General features: G+C 39.1%; 1 protein-coding gene across 50 annotated transcripts in view; it reads left to right on the top strand.

Annotated features, from left to right (window-relative positions):
* CLASP2 (cytoplasmic linker associated protein 2) overlaps positions 1–16,316 on the top strand; it is a 149,307-nt gene extending 132,991 nt beyond the window's left edge. For 46 of the 50 annotated variants that reach the window (XM_080673653.1, XM_080673650.1, XM_080673645.1 and 43 more), the window contains 5 exons: positions 4,762–4,955; positions 5,768–5,896; positions 9,512–9,718; positions 11,474–11,590; positions 13,908–16,316. In XM_080673653.1, coding sequence (XP_080529779.1) covers positions 4,762–4,955; positions 5,768–5,896; positions 9,512–9,718; positions 11,474–11,590; positions 13,908–13,994 — 734 coding nt within the window. In that variant the 3' untranslated portion in view covers positions 13,995–16,316. The remainder of the gene's footprint in view (positions 1–4,761; positions 4,956–5,767; positions 5,897–9,511; positions 9,719–11,473; positions 11,591–13,907) is intronic. The other 4 variants (XM_080673680.1, XM_080673678.1, XM_080673677.1 and 1 more) reach the window with 1 other exon arrangement.
* The last annotated feature ends 4,704 nt before the right edge of the window (positions 16,317–21,020 follow it).

Genomic DNA, 21,020 nt, shown 5'->3' with positions numbered 1-21,020 from the left:
CAAGCTTCATATACCAGTTGTTTTCATTGTCTATTTTTACTTTTAATTTTGAGATGGAGAAGCCTTGTTTGCCATTATTTTATTGTGAACATTGCTAATAGTATCCTTTTTAAAAAATTTTATTGACTTTTGTTGCTGTTTTGATTTTCCTTTCAGCCACCATACCCCACCCCCAATATGCAAAATATCTTCTCATTTTCTTATTTTAAAACCTAAAATTTTTGGGAGAAGATAATTATTTTGTTCAAGTCAAATTCTATAAAGCATATTGTTTTAAAATTCTGAGACTAAGTATGTCTCACTCAGATGTCTCTGTACATATTTACAGACAGATACATTAATGATAAATTTATCAAAATTAACAAGTCAGAAAAAATACATCTAGTGTTCATGTCTAATTACAGCCTTTGTAAAGTTTACCAGGGACTATAATATTTCAGAATACTGCCTCTATTTAGGATGTTACTGTATCCAGGGGAGACACATATCAGAGTTTGCCAAGTTGAAAGAATCCTATGTAATAAAAGAGTAGTATGCAAATTAACCGTCACTCCATCACAAAGGTGGCAGCGCCCATAGCCACAAGATGGTGGCGCCCATTCCTCTCAGCCCCGCCGGAGTCCCCCAGGCCTGAGGGGGCAGCCACTGAGAGCAGGCAGCGTGAGTGGCCTGGTGGAATGCTTGCTTCGTTGCCACGGCAACAAGGCAAGCATTCCGCAGATGGGCCTCTGGGCCACAGAGAGCCTCTGGGCAGTGGGCGCCGAGCGGCCAGGCCCCACAGAGAGCTACTGGCGCACCGATTCGTGTGCAGGGCTACTAGTATTCTATATTTTTTGAGCCCTGCAACAAAAATTCTATCTAATAAAAGAGTAATATGCAAATTAACCCTCACTCCGCTACACCCACCAGCCAATCAGAGCGAATATGCAAATAAACCCAACCAAGATGGCTACGGCCACAGAGAGCAAGAGGGAGGCTTGGGTTTCCCTGGCAATGGAGGAAGCCAAGCTTTCTGCCTGCCCTTGCCAGCCTAGGCCTCCACTCAAGGCTACAAAGTTTCAATGATAGAAGATACATAAATCCAAACAGAAATGGCAGCAGCCACGGAGCTGGAAAGAGCAGGAGGCTAGGGTTGCCCAGGCGATGGAGGAAGCCAAGCTTTCCGCACACCCTGGCCGGCCCAGGCCTCTGCTTAAGGCTACAAAGTTTCAATTACATAAATAAATAAAAAAATGGCTGCCGCCACGGAGCAAGCAGAAGGCTTGGCTCCGCTCCAGGCTACAAAGTTTCAATTGTAGAAGATAAATAAACCCCAGATACCAGGGCCTCCGCTTGGGTCACCAGGGGGCGTGGCTGGCCTGCAAACCACCACAGGCCCCTCGCCCAGGCCACCTCACACCCCAAGGGAACCCCCACCCTGATCCGGGATACCCTTTAGGGCAAACCAGCTGGCCCCCACCCGTGCACCAGGCCTCTATCCTATCTAATAAAAGAGTAATATGCAGATTGACCATCACTCCAACACACAAGATGGCTGCCCCCATGTGGTCAAAGATCCTGCCCCCATGTGGACACAAGATGGCCAGCAAGGGAGGGCAGTTGGGAGGGACCAGGCCTGCAAGGGAGGGCAGTTGGGGGCGATCAAGCCTGCAGGGGAGAGCAGTTGGGGGCGACCAGGCCTGCAGGGAAAGGCAGTTAGGAGGGACCCAGGCCTGCAGGGGAGAGCAGTTAGGGGTGACCAGGCCTGCAGGGGAGGGCAGTTAGGGGTGACCAGGCCTGCAGGGGAGGGCAGTTAGGGGTGACCAGGCTGGAGAGGGTGCAGGCTGGGCTGAGGGACACACACACCCCCGTGCACGAATTTCATGCACTGGGCCTCTAGTATTATCAGAATTGTAATTGTGCCAACATTTGTCATGAGGACACAAGGCAAATTAGCCTTAGTGAATTTATTGTATTCCAGGCCCAGGTCCTCAGCATGACACTAGGAGGTGATTCTTACTTTCCCGTTTTACTGATAATAAAACTGAGCCTCCATAGTGATTAAGAACATGTTCCTATCACACAAAGGGCAAGAGGCAGAGGTTTGGTAAGACTCCAGAGCCTGTGTTTTTTTGTGGGATTTTTTTTCACATGACCACACTGCCCCTCTGTGTCAGGCACAGAGGAAATATAGTTGAGTATACTCTACCTTAATTAATTCAGTACCTTAAGTTTATCTAATTTATGTGGTATAAAAAGTTCAGTTTGTAACAAATATTGTATGTGCTTTCTTCAGCAGGAATTATTCCTCTATGTCATCTTTAGACCATTCTATGTCAAGTCATTTCTAATTTATCTCCTAGAGTAATTACAAAGGCTATATTCATGGAGAAAAGAACTGGGATCCTTTGAAAGCATTTTTTTTTTAATTCCATTTATTCAGCTGAAATGAAACACTCTTGTCAGAATGATCCTTTAACATCTGTGGGAGTCTGATAACTTTCCAGGAGTGGTTTTTGTGGGACTTATAGAGATGTATTCATCCTGCTGTAGTAGTTCTTGTTAAACCAACAATATTGTTCTAATGTTGGTCTATACAAATGAAATTATTATAAGACAGTATTTTTCTCCAAGTTAAGATCTTATCTTTGAACTCAAATTTCTTCTTTTTCATTGTTTTGCTTTGCATTTTGCATAAGTTCTCCTTGACCTTCCAAAATTCTAATTTGGTTCTCCTTAGTGATCAATCTTTCCAGATTACCTCAAGATTTTAAATTCTAATTTGGTTCTCCTTTGTGCTCTGTGTATAAGTTTTTGGGGACAGAGGTTCTTAGTGCTGTAGTTTTAGTTCCATGAAAGCTGTCTTAACAAACTTTCTCTTAATAGTCAATGAATGTTGTCATTACATGTTCTATCATCAATTCGCTTTCCTCTAGTTGAGGTCATATGCTCTAATAGCTGAACTTGATTTCTTTTCCTTAGGTTTCTGAATCCCCTTACATGGAATATATTTTTCATCTTCCTACTTGTAGTTGTATGTTCCCTGAGGCCTATATTGTCAGGCCATTGGCACCTCTAGGTCAGAGGCTAAGCAGCTAGCAGGATGAGACATGGTAGCTTATTTTAAGGACCCAATAGGGAACCATCTGGCAAAGTGCAAGCTTAAGGCATTTGGGGGAAAGTGCTCTTTCCTCCTGAGCTTTTCTTTTGTGGGCAACAGCCCTCTCCCGAATGCCAGGTTCACAAGCCTTCTCTGGTCTGTTAGGATCAGCAGAATGGTAGCCCTTTCCCACAAAAGGCCAGCATGTTCATACCAAGTAGGCTAACAGAGAACACCGCTCCCTGCTGTCTTTCCTGGAGACTCAGGAGAGAGAATGGCCCAGGGAAGTGCCTTCCAGGCTCAGGCACCATATTCTGCGCTTTGTTTGCGTGTTTGTTTCAGAGAAGGAGTTAGTAAGGAGAAGAGTCTATGGCACAAGCTCAAGCCACTGTCTGCCCAAGTCCCTCAAGGTCCGAACTTATGTATTTTATCATAAAAAAATGTAGGAAGAACTCTTATTTTGTAACGTTTTAATGTGAACTTTTGGACTTAACTGTCTTTCCCACAAAAATTATTCAAAGCATTATCTAATGACTGTTGTGAGACATAAATAAGTGTCCTTTAACATTCATAAAATTTATGATTTCATAATTATACTTTGAAAAGGCAAAAACAGCCCTGGTCAGTGTTAGAGCATCGGTCAGCACACCGAAGGGTTTCCAGGTCAAGGGCACTTGACTGGGTTGCAGGTTCGATCCACAACCCAAGTTAGGGCTCGTGTGGGAGGCAGTTAATCAATGTTTCTCACTCTTTCTCTCTCTCTCCCCTTCCCTCCCTTCCTTCACTCTCTAAAAATTAATGGAAAAACCCTTGGGTGAGGATTAACAACAACTAAAAGCAAAAACAAATGAAAACTTAACAATATTGGGCCCAACTCTTGACTCTGAAATTTAAAAGGGAAAAATATTAAGTATTTATTCTTCTATCAAACTATATTTCAGCCCTAACCGGTTTGGCTCAGTGGATAGAGCGCCAGCCTGTAGACTGAAGGGTCCCAGGTTCGATTCCGGTCAAGGGCATGTACCTTGGTTGTGGGCACATCCCCAGTGGGGGATGTGCAGGAGGCAGCTGATGTTTCTCCCTCATCGATGTTTCTAACTCTCCATCCCTCTCCCTTCCTCTCTGTAAAAAAATCAATAAAATATATTTTTTAAAAAAGCAAACAAACTATATTTCAGAGTAATTAGCTCTAGTTGATGAAGTTACTCTCTACAGAAGAATTCAGCCCATTTTTAACTTCTAATAAAATAATTGATTTATCAACCATCAGTGGGTAAAACCATTAGTGAAAAGTTTGATAGGGAACTTTACAGTGGTGGGAACAAGTTACTATCATTTAAATTCAGTGATCATTGCCTCTTGGGATGCCACCATATAAATGCATACTTAAGTATGCAAGGGTAAAATAGTTGGTATTTGTGATAAATGTTTCAGAAAAAGGGGTGCACAAAGATGAAGTAAAAATGATAAAAATGTGATTGTTAAACCTGGGTGATCGGTATATGGAGGTTCATCATACTGTAATGTCATGAATTTTTATTATAAAAAGTTTTAAACTAACATTGGTGTTTTGGAAAAGAAAATTACTTAGTTTTCTCTTGTTTTACAGCCAGTATTGTTTCATGTTATGAAGTGAGAATTTACCTATAAAGTTATAAAATTAATGCCATGTCCTTTGACAGATCTTTCCCTAGACCATTCTGACCTGGTTGCAGAGTTGTTGAAGGAATTGTCGAACCATAATGAACGTGTAGAAGAAAGAAAAATTGCCCTCTATGAACTTATGAAACTAACCCAGGAAGAATCTTTTAGTGTTTGGGATGAACACTTCAAAACAATATTACTTTTACTGCTTGAAACCCTTGGGGATAAAGAGGTAAATGGCATAATCCTATATAACAAAAAGGTAATATGCAAATTGACCGAACGGCAGAATGACCAGTTGCTATGACTCGCACTGACCACCAGGGGCAGACGCTTGATGCAGGAACTGCCTCCAGTGGTCAGTGCGCTCCCACAGGGGGAGCACTGCTCAGCCAGAAGCTGGGATCACGGCTGGCAAGTGCAGAGCCGATGGTGGGAGCCTCTCCTGCCTCCGCAGCAGTGCTAAGGATGTCTGACTGCGAGAGGGCACAGGCTGGACTGAGGGACCCTCCCGAGTGCATGAATTTCATGCACCAGGCCTCTAGTATGTAAATAATCACCTTTTTTTTCCTGCCTTGGATTGCATGTCACTGCCAATTAACCAAGCACTACACAGATTTGGAAATTGGGAAAACGAGCCTCTTCTGCTGCTGCTTTCTGCATGAAATTTTCACTGTGAAGTGCTTTTTCTTATAAACCAAGTAGCCTGGCGATTTTGAATAATTGACAATGGCAAAAATTTAGAGGTTGCTGACAGGTCTTTACAGGAGAGTACAGTTTACTTGTTTGCCTACTTAAATTAGTTCAGAAGTAAAACTTCCTTTTTAATAGTATTTAGTTGGTTCTCAGTTTTTTTAAGATGTGTGTATGTTTTCAACTAGAGATGTGAAAACTTAATTATGCAATATTCCACATACTGTATGCAGTTGTCTATGATCCCCCGACCCTCACCTCAATATTAAGATCCTTACATTTCAGACATGGGAAATGTAAAAGATTATCTACAACCCGAAATATTAAAAACATTAAAATGTTTCTTCTTAGCCTACAATCAGGGCTTTGGCATTAAAAGTTTTAAAAGAAATCCTAAGGCATCAACCAGCAAGATTTAAAAACTATGCAGAACTGACCGTCATGAAAACATTGGAAGCACATAAAGATCCTCATAAGGAGGTAAGTTACCTGACACATAATTTTTATTTTATTCCTAGTACTTCTGATATTACAGCAGTCCCCCCTTTTCCTCAGGAGTTATGTATCAAGACCCCCAATGGATGCCTGAATCTGAAGATGGTACCGAACCCTATGTTTACTATGTTTTTTTTCCTACACATAAATGCCTATGATAAAGTTTAACTTATAAATTAGAGTAAGTGGTTAACAACAATAACTAATAATAAAATAGAACATTTATAACAATATAATGTAATGAAAGTTACGTGCATGTGGTCTTTCGCACAATATCCTACTCACCTTTTCACTGAAAGGAAGCCCTTTACAGCTTCTCTTTGGCACATCTGAGTTGCCAGCATCACAACTCTTGCGCTTTGGGCCATTATTAAGTCAAAGAAGGGTGACTTGAACACAAGCACTGATACTACAACAATGGATATGATAACTGAGCTGGCTACTAAGTGACTAACAGGTGGTAGCATATATAACATAGGCTATGCTGGACAAAGGGATGCTTCACGTCCTGTACAGGACCGAGTGGGATGATGCAAGATTTCATGATGCTACTCAGAATAGCGTGCAGTTTAAAATGTACGATTTCTTACTGCAACTTTCCATTTAATATTTTTATACCATGGTTGAGTGCAGATAACTGAGCCCCCAGAAAACTGGGGGACTACTATATTGCATTAAACATAAATGTTGCTTAAAAAGTATCCTTATCCATCATTTCCTTAATGAACACTTACCTTGATTTTCAAGGTAATGTCTAATTGAGATACAGGCATATATTCCTTCCTATTAAATGAATTATTGTAATATCATGGCTACCTCTAGGAAATAAAATTATTCATTTTCTCCTTCATTTCACTTTTCTTTTTTTTAAATATATTTTATTGATATTTTTACAGAGAGGAAGGGAGAGGGATAGAGAGCTAGAAACATCGATGAGAGAGAAACATCGATCAGCTGCCTCCTGCACACCCCACACCGGGGATGTGCCCGCAACCAAGGTACATGCCCTTGACCGGAATCGAACCCGGGACCCTTCAGTCCGCAGGCCGACGCTCTATCCGCTGAGCCAAACCGGTTTCGGCTCCTTCATTTCACTTTTCGTTATTTACTTAGAGTTCACCAATGTTATCTTTACATTCCACTTATCAATAAGAATTTGGTTGTTTTGTTTTTTTTTTAAGTAATGAAGATAAGAATCATTACTATTTTAAAGTGGTAAATTGCCTATATGAGCTGGATATCTGTTAAAAGTTTATTAAATAGCTCAGTGGGTGTGGCTCAGCAGTTGAGCATCAACCCATGAGCCAGGAGGTTACAGATTGATTCCCAGTCAGGGCACATGCCCAGATTGCGGGCTCAATTCCCAGTAGGGGGCGTGCAGGAGGCAGCCGATCAGTGATTCTCTCTCATCATTGATGTTTCTGTTTCTCCCTCTCCTTTCCTCTCTGTGAAATCAATACAAATATTTTTTTAAGATTATTAAATAAAATAATGAGGACAGCTTGCCTGGAAGAGTCTAATATTGCCACTACCACCAGTGACGTTGATAAGATAATCATGAGGATTTTTATAAAAATCTCAGAAGTAATTAGAAAAGGAAATTTCAAATAGAAACTGCAGTTCTAAGGGAAAGCACCAGAGCAATAGCATTAGGTGTCTGGTAAAACAGACATGAGCAAAAGTCAAAAAGGAACATTAAAATAGCAGTGAGACAGAACAGATCAGTACTTAATGTAAAAGCTAAAACTTTAAAAATCTCATAAGAAAACAAGTATAGCCCTAACTGGTTTAGCTCAGTGGATAGAGCGTCGGTCTGTGGACTGAAAGGTCCCAGGTTCTATTCCGGTCAAGGGCATGTACCTTGGTTGTGGGCACATCCCCAGTAGGAGGTGTGCAGGAGGCAGCTGATCGATGTTTCTGACTCTCTGTCCCTCTCCCTTCCTCTCTGTAAAAAATCAATAAAATATATTTTTTAAAAAAAACAAATATAAATCTTTGTTACCTTGGATTAGGCAGTAGTTAGATAGAATGCCAAAGTAGAAGTAACCTACAACAACAAGAAGAAAGAAGATAAATGGACTTCATCAAAGTTAAAAACTTTTGTACTTCAAAAGATGTTATAAAGAAAGTGAAGGCAATCCACAGAGTAGGAGAAAAATTTTGTAAATGGTGAGTCTGATAAGGGACTACCAACCAGAACATATAAAGAACTTTTACAAACCAACAACAAAGAGAGAACCCAATTAAAAAATGGGTGAAAGCCCTGGCCGGTTTGGGTCGGTGGATAGAGCATTGGCCTGCAGACTGATGAGTGGCAGGTTCGATTCCGGTCAAGGGCACATGCCTGAGTTGCAGGCTCAATCCCCTGTGGGGGTGTGCAGGAGGCAGCCGATCAATGATTCTCTCTCATCATTAATGTTTCTATCTCCCTCTCCCTTCCTCTCTGAAATCAATAAAAATATTTTTTTAAATGGGTGAAAGATCTGGATTGACTTTCCTGCAAATAAGTTATACAAATGGCCAATAAGCACGCAAAAAGATGCTCAACATCCTTAGTCTTAGGAAAATGCAAGTAAAACCCTCAGTGAGATACCACTTAACACAGACCAGGGAAAAAGGCACTAAGAAGTGTTGGTGAGGATATGAAGAAATTGAAAGCCTCTATAAAACACTTTTCAAAATATACGATTGTGAACCTTAGAGAAGAGTGAATCATAACTTTTAAATCTGCCTGGATTTTTATTCAGATTTCTTCAGCTGGTGTTTAACATCTTGCTGAATGTCTAAAAAACAAATATTTATAGTTTAGTTACCCACCTTCTGACCCAAATAATGCCTGTAACATCCCTATTTTTACAAAAGATAAAACTGACATTCTTAAGGTGTTATAGCTGAAATTAGCCCTGGGTCTTCTGACTTCCAGTGTATTTTTCCCTGTGCCTTTCTGAGCACCTCTCAGATTGAGATCATAAGGAAGACACTACCAAAGTAGCATGAAAAGCAATAATTTTTACATGTTTTCAAGACCGTCATTAGAGATTACAGATTCTAATAAGAAGATTGACAACTGTTTCTTCTCTTTATTGAAAAGAGAAGCCCAAGCCCAATACAGAAGGAAAGAAAATCATTATGAACAGAAGGAGGAATAGCATGTTACTTAATAACGTATTGAATGTTATGTTGTAATTATGTGGTAAAGGGGGACATAGCACTCCTGGACACTAATAATGAGCAGCATCTCACTGTGGCTGATGCAAAAGACTCCACATTGTAGTCTAGGTAAATAGAGCCTTCACTTCTCTGCACAACTAGACCACAATATGATTTTCAAATCGTTTTAGCCAACATTAAAATAACACAAAAGAAGGAAAAATGATTTAATAAAGACCCGTGAATCCATTTCCTAGCTTCAACAGTTACATTTTGCCAACCCTGTTTTATCAATACTCTTACTTTTTGTTTATTTGTTTACTATAATATTTTCAAAGCAAGTTCCAGTTATTATGTCCTATTACCTATTTCATGAAGTTTGTACTTCCAGGACACAGTATAAAAAATATATTTTTATTACTTCCCTTCTCAATTTTCTCTTTGTTTTAGGTGGTGAGATCAGCTGAGGAAGCTGCATCTGTGTTGGCCACTTCAATCAGTCCAGAGCAGTGCATCAAAGTGCTTTGTCCTATCATCCAAACTGCAGATTACCCCATTAATCTTGCTGCAATCAAAATGCAAACAAAAGTGATAGAGAGAGTGTCCAAGGAAACTCTTAATCTGCTTTTACCAGAAATTATGCCAGGCCTAATACAGGTAAGCAGCTAAGCTTGGAGGGATAAGCTACGATAGATTTGGGATTCAGTTATTTTAGGCACTTTTCCAGGCAACACTAATGGCATGACCACGCCTGCCTATTTGCTCTGAACATCCAAGACAGTAGGCAGGTGTGGTGTGTGTGTTAAAATATACATAATATAAAATTTACCATTTAGTCATTTTTAAGTGTGCAATTTCATGGCATTAAATACATTCACAAGGTTACACAACCATCACCGCTATTCATTTTCAGAACTTTTTAATCATCCCAAATGGAAACTCTGTATCCATTAATCAATGATCCCCCATTCTTTCTCCTCTCAGTCCAGGTAACCTCTATTCTACTTTCTAGGTTCCTCATATAGGTAGAATCATATAGTGTTTGTCCTTTTATGGCTGGCTCATTTTATTTAGCATAATGTTTTTAGGGTTCATCTATGTTGTAGCATGTATTCCAATTTCATTCTTTTTTTGGCTGAATAATATTCCATTTACTGGTATGTTTATACCACAATTTGTGGGGGGGGTTTGTGGGAGTGGGGGTTGTTGTTGTTGTTGTTGTTAATCCTCACCTGAGGATATTTTTCCATTGATTTTTAGAGAGAGTGGAATGGAGAGGGAGAGACAGAGAGAGAAACATCAATGTGAGAGAGACATATCAATTGGTTGCCTCTGTGTGCGCCCTGACCAGGGATCAGGCCTGCAACTGAGGTACATGCCCTTGACCAGAATTGAACCCAGGACCCTTCAGTCCATGGGCCGATGCTCTATCCACTAAGCAAGACTGGCTAGGGCTATACCACAATTTGTTTATCCATTAATGTGTTGTTGGAAATGTGGGTGTTTCCATTTTTTTAATTAAATATGTATTACAGCGAAATTTCTTGGACTTATATGTATATATCTAGAAATAGAACTCCTAGGTATTACCAGATTCCTCTTCAAATAGGTTGTAATTTATAGTCATAAATGTAATGCAGTTTTTTTTCTATGTACACAAACCCATTCATATAAACATTATGACAAATATGGAATTATATTTATAACATGCTTTGCTTAACTTCATAGATTATGAGATTTCGGCCATCCAATAAATAATATTCTATTATGTGATTTTAATTCAATAGTGTATATATTAAGACCCCCCTCCTGAAGAGAATTAATCATTTATTTCTTTGTGTATTATCTTTGTGACTTTATTCTAAGCCCTAAAATTTTTAATTGTGAGATCCTTGAATATCAGATCCAAATATCTTTCTTATTTGTCTATGCTTTGATACTAAGAATAGAATATATATATACATGAATACTGAATAAATGTTTGGATGAATAGTTTGGAGCAGTGGTAGGGATGGGACAGATACTAAGCTTAACTCAGCCTGGATTATAGGAGTACCTTAACTGCCAGGCCAAGGAGATTTTATTTGCTAGTGAGGAGCTGTTGAGTTCTATAAAACTGAATGCTTTAGGGAGGTTAATCTGGAGACTTTTTGCAGGGTGGATTGACAAAGGGGCAGCCTCAGAGTCAGAGAATTGCAGCTTTCCAGGCTAAATAAAGGGAAGGAAGGCTAACAGTGGAGGTGCCGAAGGGGAGATGGAAGGAAAGAAGGGAATGTCTCTGCCTGAAAAGGTTGAAAAGTTCATCGGTCAGTAAAGCTTGAGATCTCATCTTTGAGTTACCTGTTCTGTCTCTGTTGGAATCGTGCTTTTCTCAGATCCCCCAGGAGTGCTAATACGGACTTTTCTCCCTAGGGTTATGATAATTCAGAGAGCAGTGTTCGGAAAGCTTGTGTCTTCTGCCTGGTGGCTGTTCATGCGGTAATTGGGGATGAACTAAAACCACATCTCAGTCAGCTTACTGGCAGTAAAGTAAGTAGAGCTGCTTTGTTCTAAGGATGCTGGCCATGGTACATTCTTCAAAATTTATTTGTGTGTGTGTCTGTGTTAATACAAAATTTATTTTTGTATTCAGCTTTTAGTAAGCCATGCTTTGAGCATTCAACTTATTCCTCCTACCATTTGCATCTTAGCTGTTTCTACTTTCATTTTGCCACTCAGGGGAAGTCAGGCAGTTTGGCAGGGTGGCTGGTAGATTGCTATGAAAGAAATGCCTATAGATTGATTACTTAAAATAGCCAGCTTCTTTGCCACTCCTACAACCAAATCCTTAGCCTCAAAGACTGTTTAATTAAAAATAGACAGGGTTATATATTCATGAATTACTTTATATCTCCCAAAATATGGACCACTTGAACATATTTAAATTTTCCCCCTATGAACTATGATAAATATCTGTTCTTGTTCCATTCTTATTTTGATCCAGATAAGTGTACAACTTTGATTGGTATGTTGAAAAAATAAGTCTTGCTTTTCTGAAATTGATACTACCAAAATTTTGAAATTTGTTATAGGGGGTGAGGATAGATTATGATTGTTGAACTGTGGCTTATAAACAAGTTAATAGGAGACACTTGCCTTTAGTTAAAGAGTTTCCCCAAATTGTCGTTACTGTGATCATATTTATTTTTAAAATAGCAAAAGGGGAGAAAAATACACATAAAGGAAAATGAGCTCAGGTATACGCCTTTCATAAGTTATACATAGATTAAGGCAGTGGTTTCTAAACCTTTCTGGGGTTAATCTCAAGAAAAATAAATACATACAGAAAATTTTATACCTAGTTTCAGAGGATGCAATGAGTCCCTGAATCCCATGGACACTGGGTTAAAAACCCTTGAATCAAAGAGTTAATATTAAAAAAGAAAACTTTCAATAATAAAGTGGTTTTCAAAGAAAAATGGATCCCAACTTTTGTTATGAGCTTAAGTTAGGTCCTGATAATTCAGAGTTGCCTACAGAAGGATTAAAATTAAGCACCTTATAGGGATATTAGGCAGCCAATAATAATGTTGCATATGAAGACAATAGGTAGGTAGGGGGAAAATATTTGGAAATGACATTAGATGAAAAAAAATGTATATGCTTTGATTATAAACTATAAAAATATGGTCTCATACTGTAAAGACTGCAAAATGAGAAATGAGAAAAACATTTTTAATTGAATTTATTGGGGTGACATTGGCCAATAAAATCATACAGGGTTCAGGCATAGTACCCCCACAACACATTATCCATACATTGAACTGTGTGATCACCACCCCACCTCAAAAACATTTTCATTAGGAGGACAGTGGCATAATTGTCTAAGATCTTGGGTCCTGGAACCCAAGCGCCTAATTTTATATCCTGGCCCACTTCTTTCTTAGCTCTGAGACCTTAAGCAGTGAGTTACTCACATGTTCTGTTTTGAAGATAAAAAATGGTAATATAAGGCAGTTAGTATATTGTATAGCAAATAGTACTTAAATGTTTGTCATTATTATTTTAATGGTGACTTCTTTTTCTAAATTTACTTGAAGTTTTATGTTACCACTACAATAGTTTTATATATATATTTATTTATTTATTTATTTATTTATTTCAGAGAGGAAAGGAAAGGGAAAGATAGAAACATCAATGATGACAGAGAATCATTGATCAGCTGCCTCCTGCACACCCCACACTGGGGTTCTAGCCTGCAACCTGGGCATGTGCCCTGACCAGGAACTGAACCCAGGACCCTTCAGTCCACAGGCCAATGCTCTATCCACTGAGCCAAACCAGCTAGGGCTACAATAGTTTTTAAAAGGACATGCTAGATTACTAAATCATGAACAAATCAAAAAATTTTTTTTATAATTTCTAATCATCAATAATAACTTGAGCATTATAATAACCCTTCTGTTCAAAATTTATCTTTTAAAGCTCACATATCTATAATAATAAAAGTGTAATATGTTAATTAGATTGGATAGCCAAACGAACTTCCAGACATCCTTCCAGATGAAGCTGCGGTGGCAGGGGCCGAGGCAGAGGTAGTTAGGAACGATCAGGCAGGCAGGAGAGTGATTAGGGGCGATCAGGCAGGCAGGCAGGCAGGCAGGCAAGCGGTTAAGAGCCAGCGGTCCTGGATTGCGAGAGGTTGCAGGCCAGACTGAAGGACACACACAACTCCCATTCCCTCCTCCCCCATGCACGAATTTCGTGCACCGGGCCTCTACTATGTGTATAATATTTTAATAAACATTATACTATAAATTAGGGCAGCTTGCTCAAATGACATGTTTGCTTTGCTTTCAATCTGCAGATGAAGCTACTGAATCTTTACATCAAACGTGCACAAACAGGCTCTGGAGGAGCTGATCCCACTACTGATGTCCCTGGGCAAAGTTAGTGAAGCCGGTGGAAGTGAACCAGGTCTCTCCAGGGAAGGACACAGACCACCCTCATCAATGAAAGGAAATTTTCAAATGCATCTTTTGGAGCTTACCATTGTTTCCTAGTTTTAGTTTTCTGTTTTGTTTTGTATTTTCTGTAACAGAGGGCACTCCTCAGTCTGCATGTAACTTTTATGATAGTTATCCCAAATCCAAAAAAAAGCAGTATTAACAACAGTTGATCAATATAAAGTAATTTTAAATCTAACTTATCATTTCACTGTTTGTACTTCTTTGTCTTCCCCATTAACCTTTGCCAGTGTTATGGTTGTATAATTTTTTTTTAATGCTGGTTAAACAGGAATGCTTAAAGCTTTAAAAGTTGAACAGTCTAAAACATTTTTTGCCTTTACTCAAATGCAGGATAATATTTTTTAATTGCTACTTTGAGTTTTGTTTCCTATCATGTCCTATGCTAGTAATATTGAAATGACGTGAAACACAGCAGGACTAATTTGAGCTACAGCTGGACTCTGTTGGTGTGATTGTGATACATGTCATTAGCTATAACTTTTTTGGGGTGGTCTGTAGTTTTAAAACTAAGACTTCAAAGAGAAATGTTACAGAATCAGCCAGTTTTGTAAAACTGATATTGTTTGTTGGTTACTGATCTTGCCATCTTTATTTAAAACCATGTCCCCTCTATGATCCCTTAAGGAAGCTGCACCAAATCATCTGCCTGTTTTTTTCTTAATACTTATTAAAATGGAAGGTTTCATTGCAGGATTTTTGGTTTGTTTATCTTTATTGTGAATGATGCTTTTTTTATATTTATTAATATCAAATTCACTTACAAATAAACTTGATAGTGGAAACAGACAAAAAAAAATCAAGTGCATGTGTGTCCTTGACAGTCTTCTGTTTCTCATTTAATAAACAAACTAATTATTGAGACATGGGAGTCGACCAGCACCTTTTGTTTAAATGGTGGAACCTGGTTTCCTTTTACCATGAAATTCTTACTTGAAAACGTTGATCCTGATGAGAGAGAAGATGGTGCCAAGGCTATTATCTTGTATAATGGGCTCAAATTCTCTACCTCTTCAGGGCTAATACTTTTAATTGAGCTGCTGCCTATAGTGTCTTTTGGAAAACTATTTAAAGGGTGATTTTTCTGTTACGTTTTTAAATCACCTTTGGCTACATCTATTCTTTCCATGTGCAGCCAATTTGCAAAAATTACCAGTGTTGGTGAAAGGCAAAGTAGATAATTTGGAACCAGAATACTAATGATTGCTCATCTTGACTTTTTTTTAATCCTAACAAAGTGAATTTGACTGGAAAGGCAAATAGCTATTAGGGAAGCCATTTGCTGTTGTTACAGAGTTATCTGTACTTTGTTTAATTGAACAAAATGTAGAAATGTATGTAAAGAATTTAAGAGTGCTGAATGGATTTGTCATCGGCTTTTACCTTTGTTTCTGTTCTTGCAGCAGGAAGTTTCTCTGTATCTCCTCCCCTTTACCTGTAACAATTTTGTTTTCTACTGTTAATTACATTGTGTATTTATAGTTCTATGCTTACTGTTGTGCATATACTGGCAATAAAACTGTACATAACATTACTTGAAAAAATTAACAATACATATCAGTTGTTTTTATGTCTCACTGTGTGACAAGTCACTTATAACTAGATTTTTAAAAAGCTCATGTGTCAATAAATTTTATAAGTGCATCTGAGGAGAAAAGATTTATCAGGAATACCAGCTACAATTAAGTATATATAGCTATGTATGCATGTATATATTATAGCTCTAAGATGAAAAGGCATTTTAAACATTGAATGCTTCTTAGTAATGTTTTATGTTCCATGCCTTTGATATGTTTTATATAATCATTTTTAATCTAAATAGTGGATTAATTTTGACCTGTTCTTTACGGTCTTGCTTTAACTACTGTTGACAATTAGAGTCACTGAAGCTGAATAACTCTACTTAGAACGCAGACTAAGCAGCAGGCATCTAAAGGCAGGCTACGCAGAAATGAGTGAACTGCGTAATAGAAAAGCAAAACAGCCCTGACCGGTTTGGCTCAGTGGATAGAGCGTCACCCTGTGGACTCAAGGGTCCCGGGTTTGATTCTGATCAAGGGCATGTACCTTGGTTGTGGGCACATACCCAGTGGGGAGTGTGCAGGAGGCAGCTGATCGATGTTTCTCTCATCAATGTTTCTAACTCTATCCCTCTCCCTTCCTCTCTGTAAAAAATCAATAAAATGTATTTTTTTTTAAAAAAAAAAAAAAAGCAAAACAAAATTGACCAATCAATAATCTCCTAGCACAAAAAAAAAAATCTATGAGGGCCATAACCGGTTTGGCTCAGTGGATAGAGCGTCGGCCTGCGGACTGAAGGGTCCCAGGTTCGATTCCGGTCAAGGGCATGTACCTTGGTTGCGGGCACATCCCAAGTACGGGGTGTGCAGGAGGCAGCTGATCGATGTTTCTCTCATCGATGTTTCTGGCTCTCTATCCCTCTCCCTCTTTGTAAAAAATCAATAAAATATATTTTTAAAAAAATCTATGAGGAAATTCTTCATGTAGCCAAGGTAGCCCCATAATGTGGCTTGGCCAAAAGGAAGAACTGAGAAGGAAAAATACCCCCATTCAAGACAGGCAACACACCATATTACTCAATATTTCTGGAACATTCATTGTCCATACTCATTTTAGGGAAGTGGTCCTAGGACAAGCATGTCAAACTCAAAGGCTAACATGGGTCAAATAAACAAGGTTTAAGTTTATGTGGGCCGCAAAAACACAAAAGCTTCAGTTTTCATAGAAACATAGGTTTATTTCAAGAGAGATGCTGAATACAAAGGGCTGAAATAAATGAGTAATCAACATAAAATAGAACATTTTGATGAAAATATTTTTTCTTGCCCTGACCAGTTTGGCTCAGTGGATAGAGCGTCTGCCTGCAGACTCAGGGGTCCCAGGTTCGATTCCGGTCAAGGGCATGTACCTTGGTTGCGGGCACATCCCCAGTAGGGGGTGTGCAGGAGCCAGCTGATTGATGTTTCTCTCTCATCAATGTTTCTAACTCTCCCTCTCCCTTGCTCTCTGTAAAAAAAATCAATAAAATATATTTTTTTAAAACGAAAATATTTTTTCTTGAACATTAACTGACCAGACACTGAATAACTGCACAAATTAATAAGCATAGCACAAATAAACCTATTTTTCTTGTTCTCTGAAAGGCAAATATTTCCTGTTGCACACACCAAACAAATCAGTCCAAGACTAATGACGTGGCAATCAGCTGCTAAAATATTCGCTGCTAGTATTAGTGGAGAGAAATGGTGCACCTGTGCATAAGGCATGTAGGGAAATGAATGCAACACGATTATAGTAATCAGTCATTAGTGAACGTTGTAGTTCATTATTAATAACTAGTGGCCCGGTGCACGAAATTCATGCACGGAGGGGGGGGTCCCTCAGCCCGGTCAGCACCCTCTCCAATCTGGGACCCCTTGGGGGATGTCCGATCCAGGGATTGGGCCTAAACCAGCAGTCGGACATCTCTCGCAATCTAGGACAGCTGGCTCCTAACCACTCACCTGCTTGCCTGCTTGATCACCCCTAACTACTCTGCCTGCCAGCCTGATCGCCCCCCACTGTCCCCCGTTGCCAGCCTGCTCACCCCCAACTACCCCCCCACACCAACCTGATCGCCCCCAACTGCCTTCCCCCGCCAGCATGCTTGCCTCCAACTGCCCGCCCTGCCAGCCTGATCACCCCCAACTGCCCTCCCCTCCTGGCCTGATCGCCCCTAACCACCTCTGCCTCAGCCCCGCCACCATTGCTTTGTCCGGAAAGACTTCCAGAAGTTCTCCCAGAAGGTCTCCCAGTCTAATTAGCATATTACCCTTTTATTAGTATAGATAATGTATAACAGGATATTGTAAAAATTAAGTTAATGAAATTTTTATTAAAATGTTTCTTACATACCATTATATTGGCTGGGCCGCAAAAAATATCCATTGTGGGCCACATGCAGCCGGCGGGCTGTGAGTTTGACATGCTTGCCCTAGGACATTATGACCCAGGTTTAAATGGCCAAATTATTAAAAGGCTAAAATGTGACTAAAAATAGTGCATTAGCTTGCCAACCTTGTTTAAAATTTTTCAAGGGGATTCCCCCTTCAGGAATGTTTGAGGAGCCAGGTTTTGTTTTTTTTGTTTTGTTTTGTTTTTTTTCTGAAATGATTCCCTTTGCTATCAAACATGAGATAAGATTTTGACAAGTGCTCATAATCTAACTTTGCAATGTTTCATATCAGTGCCCAGCCATACAATCTGGGACACTTAAGTACTGAAATTCTCTTAAGCCTCTTTCCAAAAATGTAGTCCTAGTTCAATGAGATGTGTGGAAAAACACCCCCACAATGTGACTTCTTGTGACCCGAGTGGAATATAATCCTATCATTGCTTGAAGATCTACTTGTCCAGGAGGTTTCCATGGATTACCTGAGAAGCTGCAGTTTGCACACTGCTTTTCCAGAAACGCAGTCTCTTTTGTAGACACTTTTTTAAAACTCCTTTGTTGTTTAAAGTATTACATACAGTATTACATATGTCTCCTCTTTCCCCTGTTGACCTTTCCTCGGCCACCCCCTGTAAACTCATTTTTTTAAATGAAGTTCACCAAGAAAAGAGTTGAGCAGTACTTAATCTAATACTGCAAATTAGACCTGTTGTTTCTCAATATTTATCAACCATGTTCTGCCAAACATTTGTCTAAACGGCATTTACTTGCTGCTCACCAGTTTTAACCTGCATGACTTCATACCAGTTATAAAACAACATAGAGCCTGGCCAGTGTGGCTCAGTGGTTGAGTGTCTGACCATGAACCAAGACAGGAGATCATGGTTCCATTCCCAGTCGGGACACATGCCAGGTTGTGGGCATTATCCCTGGGGGGTGGGGGGGGGGCAGCCAATCAGTGATTCTCGTCATTGATGTTTTTATCTCTCTCCCTTCCTCTCTGAAATCAATAAAAATATATTTTTAATGGGAGACTTAAACTTCTTAGTGACCATTTTCATTAAGATCAGTTATCACCATACTAGCCTGAGAGCCTCAAGTTTAATGCTTTTGTAATTTGGAGCATGAATGTAAATAGACAAAGAAGGAAGCTCTTTCTTTCTTTTTTTTTTTTAAAATATATTTTATTGATATTTTACAGAGAGGAAGGGAGAGGGATAGAGAGCTAGAAACATCGATGAGAGAGAAACATCGATCAGCTGCCTCCTGCACACCCCCCACTGGGGATGTGCCCGCAACCAAGGTACATGCCCTTGACCGGAATCGAACCCAGGACCCTTCAGTCCACAGGCCAACGCTCTATCCACTGAGCCAAACCGGTTTCGGCAGGAAGCTCTTTCTTAAGAACCATTATTCATGCAACTAGAACCCTAGTTTGCATATAGTGATGCCCATGCCTGAAAAATGCTTCTGTGTTTAGTGTGTTACAAAGACTGAGGCAAAGGAATAACTATTGTGACTTTATAAGTTAAAGATTCCTATTAGACAATATTCAATACTCCCAAATAAGTGTATCTTCACAAAAATGAACATACAGATATAAACACCTTAAATCAAAAATTCAAAAACTCAGAATATGTGTGGATGTAAAACAGAAAGATATGAAATAGAATTGACAGGACATAGAAGGAAAATTCAAGAAAGATCTCAAAGATACTCAGAAAAGAAGACTAAATTAAAATATCCAAGATAACACAATTTTCACAGAAAAATATAATGAGACATTGAGGAAATAAATGAAAACATTCAAGAAAATGAAATAAGGACAGCTGTAAAAGTAGTCACAAAAAAAGTAACTGGTAGAAAATAGGCAAGTGATTCATCATCCACACAGGTGGAGTTTCTAAACACACACACACACACACACACACACAATAAAAGGGAATAAATATTTAAAATCCAAAAATACTTTCCAGAAAGAAAAGAAGCTATGAATCAACATAATCAAAAGGCACACCTGGAAAAATTATTCTGAAATAATTATTAGACATATCCTAGGAAAAACCACTAGACTTTAAAGGTATGGGGGAAATCCTCTGGGCCTGGAATCAAACAGATCAATGACTTCTAAATAAAAGGAGGAAGGCAGCCCTAACCGATTTGGCTCAGTGGATAGAGTGTCGGGCCTGCGGACTGAAGGGTCCCAGGTTCGATTCTGGTCAAGGGCATGTACCTTGGTTGCAGGCACATCCCCAGTAGGGGATGCGCAGGAGGCAGCTGATGGATGTTTCTCTCTTATCGAAGTTTCCAACTCTCTCTCCCTTTCCCTTCCTCTCTGTAATAAATAAAATACATTTTTTAAAAAAAGGAGGAAGGCATTAGTCTTCTTGAGAACGATATACTGTATAAAGCAAGACAACAGTATAACAAAAAATAAATCAATGAAATTGAAAATAGGAAAAATCAACAAAATAATGAGAAAAAATCAACAAAAATAAAAAGCTGGTTTTTTGACAAGGTAAAAGTTCTACCCGAGCTAACCAAGAAGAAGAGAGAAGACAAACATTACCAATGTTAGAAAAAGAAGTGGAGAAACTTGACAAGCCACGTGATCAAAGTCAATATCTGCATTGGTAAGTCATGTGCCATATGTGCTAAAGGGGCACTTTACCCCTGTGGTTTTCTTCCTCAAAGCCAATAACCTGAGCAAAACATAAGAAAAATTCCAATATAGAGGCATCATACAAAATAGTTGACCAGTATTCCTCAAAACTGTCAAGGTCATCAAATGTAAAACATTTGTAGCCACAGTGTGGATTTTGGAAATTTTAAAACATGACTTCCAAATTATTTCACTCTACACCCATCAATCTGATTATGTGGCTGCTTGACTAATAAAATATGCTACAGAATAAAGATTCTGCAATAGTTTCTGGTCCTGGGTCTTCATTGTTAAAAAAAAAAAAAAATCTACATTTGTTTGTTTGTTTTTAAATATATT

The sequence above is a fragment of the Plecotus auritus genome, assembly GCF_963455305.1.
Source record: "Plecotus auritus genome assembly, chromosome: 6".
Classification (NCBI taxonomy): Eukaryota; Metazoa; Chordata; class Mammalia; order Chiroptera; family Vespertilionidae; genus Plecotus; species Plecotus auritus.
Note: the sequence above shows the minus strand (reverse complement) of the source record. Positions and strands in the feature narration are given on the sequence as shown.